A 2931-nucleotide genomic window follows, 5' to 3' on the forward strand; every position below is an offset into this window, starting at 1 on the left:
AGACACTTCAGAAGAGGGCATCAGATTTCGTTAGGGATGGTTGTGAGCCACCATGTGGTTGCTGGGATTTGAACTCAGGACCTTTGGAAGAGCAGTCGGTGCTCTTAACCACTGAGCCATCTCACCAGCCCAACAAGCTGTTCTTTATGAGGACAACAACAACAACAAAAATGCCAACAGAATAATGAGATTAAATAAGAGAAGTTATCACTGGCTGTATAAGGGGAAACTCAATACTAGAACTAAACAAAGGTAAAAATACATTTTGATAAAGAACATCAGATTATCTATATTTAGCAACTTGCATTTACAGACCTTTGAACAAAACGTCTTTTAATCAAAATTGAGAAGTCATAATATTCTCCTTAATTAGTTTCAAAGGTAAGCATTTTAACATTGTGAAGTCAGTGTGTGCCCTACAGTTACCAGTAAATCCCAGTATGCCTGGCAACAATGTTAGCATCAGTGCCATGTTTTATCATCAATGGTCTCTTAATTTAATAAAATACATCTTTAGCATATGTGAGGGGCTATCCTACAACTTACAATAGCTCTCATGAACATAATATGGCTGTACACAACATAAATCCATTACACCTTTGGTTCAGGTTTTAAGGTATACTCTTAGCTTCCTATAATAAAAATTTCTGATATGTTACAATTCACTTAAGTCATTTCCCCCACATTCCTTTTGTTATTAGTATACAAGAACAATAAAAGCTCTGAGAGCCAATGGTGGTACACACCTATAACCTTAGCTCTTGGGACTCTGTTGGCAGGAAGATCAAATATGCAAGGCTAGGGTGAACTACACAGTGAAATTCTGTCCTGAACAAAGAAACAAACCAGAAATGTTCCATGTCTCTCAAGAACGTTTACACTGCATTAACTTTATACCTAATGAAAGCTTTATAGAGACTTATGTTGCTCATTCTTCAAACTGGCAGTCTTTCATGGTCCGTCAATGTTAGGCACGGAGAAGAGGAAGTTCATCACCTAACACAGCCAACAGCCTGAACATTTCACTCCCTTTCACACGGCATCCTCACAGCCCTATTTAAGATTACCGAAGTCCAGAACTAAAGTGAAGAGCTGGAGAGATGGCTCTTGCAAAGGACATGAGTTCAGTTCCCAGTAGTCGTGCTGGGCAGGTCACAACCACCTGTAACTCTAGTTTCTAGGGATCTGACGTCCTGTTCTGGATTCCAATACCCATATTCCTATGTGCATACATAAGCTCTTATCTTTGAAAATGTCAAAATTATATTTTTTAAAGAAAAGAGGGCAGAAGATACAGTTCAAGGACAGAGCACTCTCCTAGCCTGTGAGTCCTGGGTTTGATTTCTAGTATTGCCAAAGGGGAGACAATAAACATGGTCAAGGCTATATGGTAAAAAATAAAAAATAAATCAACTCATCTTGATAAGAAGACAACTGTTTTGGAAGTAATTACTTTAAAGAACTAAACCTGAAGTGATCCACAGCAATACTAGGTTGTATATTTATGTTTATGAGAAAGAAAAAGTTGTAACTGTTCTACAAAGCATATAACTTATCATGATGACCCCATATTGGAATATTTGGCAGTAATTCCAAATGTGGTAGAAACACATCAAGCAATGGGATATAATTTCAAATGCACTGAGTGAAAGAAATAGCTAAAGGACACAATTCCCTTTAGATTAAAAAACAAACAAACAAACCCCCATACACATAGGTATGTGCCTGATCAGGTTGGAAGGTAGGTACTCTCCATATTTTATTTATTTATTTATTTTCTAAAAACCTGGGTCCTCAGTAGGACCAACAACTGCACTAACCCCTGAGCCATAATCAGATTTTTTTTTTTTTTTTATGTTTTCTGAGACAGGGTTTCTCTGTGTAGCCCTGGCTGTTCTGGAACTCACTCTGTAGACCAGGCTGGCCTCGAACTCAGAAATCCGCCTGCCTCAGCCTCCCGAGTGCTGGGATTAAAGGTGTGCGCCACCACGCCTGGCCAGATAATTTTTTAATCTCCTCTACATCATGGAGTTTTTCCATTTTCTACAAAGACATTACTTTATATAAAAGGTTGAAAATATATAAGGATGGACATGGTGGTGCACACCTTTAATCCCAGCACTCAGGAGGCAGAGACAGGTGAATTTAAAGCCAACCAGGTTTACATAGTGAGTTCTAGACCAGCTAAGGCTACAAAGTAAGACCTTATCTCAAATTCCATTCCCCATCAAGAATTCCAAGGAAAAAGCACAATGTTAACGATGGATGGATGGATGGATGGATGGATGGATGGATGGATGGATTATATATTTAATAAACTTTGATCTGTAACTTACCATATAAGGAATATTCTGCTTCCTGACCTGTGTCACTCTCACTAGAGGTTGATGTGAGGCTGGTGGTTAAAGTATTACTTAATGATTGACCCACTGATAAAACTGTTGTCGCCGTAGCTACATTGCTGCTGCTAGTAACACTCGATGTTGACATTGTCACTGTAGATGTAGTACCAGGTGTGGTCAAATTAGGGAAACTCTGAGCACCCATAAGTGGAGAAGCTAAAAATAAAAATGAAGCAAATCAGTTAAATATGCAATATTGAAGGAACCTTAAAAATAAAAAAAAAAAAATTAAAAATCAAGATAAATATTTTTTAATTCCATGAAACTCATTAATAATGAAAACATTGAAAAGCAACAACTTTGGGGACTAAACTGAAAACCAACTAAAACTTACTGTTTTTAAAAAACATAATCATCTTCAAAACATTTAAAGCCTAGCTTTCAGGGTCCATCCCATAATCAGCCACCAAACGCAGACACTATTGCATACACCAGCAAGATTTTAGATATAACTGTCTCTTGTAAGGCCATGCCAGTGCCTGGCAAACACAGAAGTGGATGCTCACAGTCAGCTATCATATGGAACACA

The 2931-nt window shown here is 37.9% G+C and overlaps 1 protein-coding gene across 3 annotated transcripts in view; it reads right to left on the bottom strand.

Moving 5' to 3' along the window:
- Positions 1 to 2931, bottom strand: part of Hectd1 (HECT domain E3 ubiquitin protein ligase 1) — an 87128-nt gene that overhangs the window by 22599 nt on the left and 61598 nt on the right. For all 3 annotated transcript variants that reach the window (XM_021202403.1, XM_029540514.1, XM_029540513.1), the window contains exon 26: positions 2337 to 2558. In XM_021202403.1, the coding sequence (XP_021058062.1) occupies positions 2337 to 2558 (222 nt within the window). The remainder of the gene's footprint in view (positions 1 to 2336; positions 2559 to 2931) is intronic.

The sequence above is a fragment of the Mus pahari genome, chromosome 7 (assembly GCF_900095145.1).
Source record: "Mus pahari chromosome 7, PAHARI_EIJ_v1.1, whole genome shotgun sequence".
Classification (NCBI taxonomy): Eukaryota; Metazoa; Chordata; class Mammalia; order Rodentia; family Muridae; genus Mus; species Mus pahari.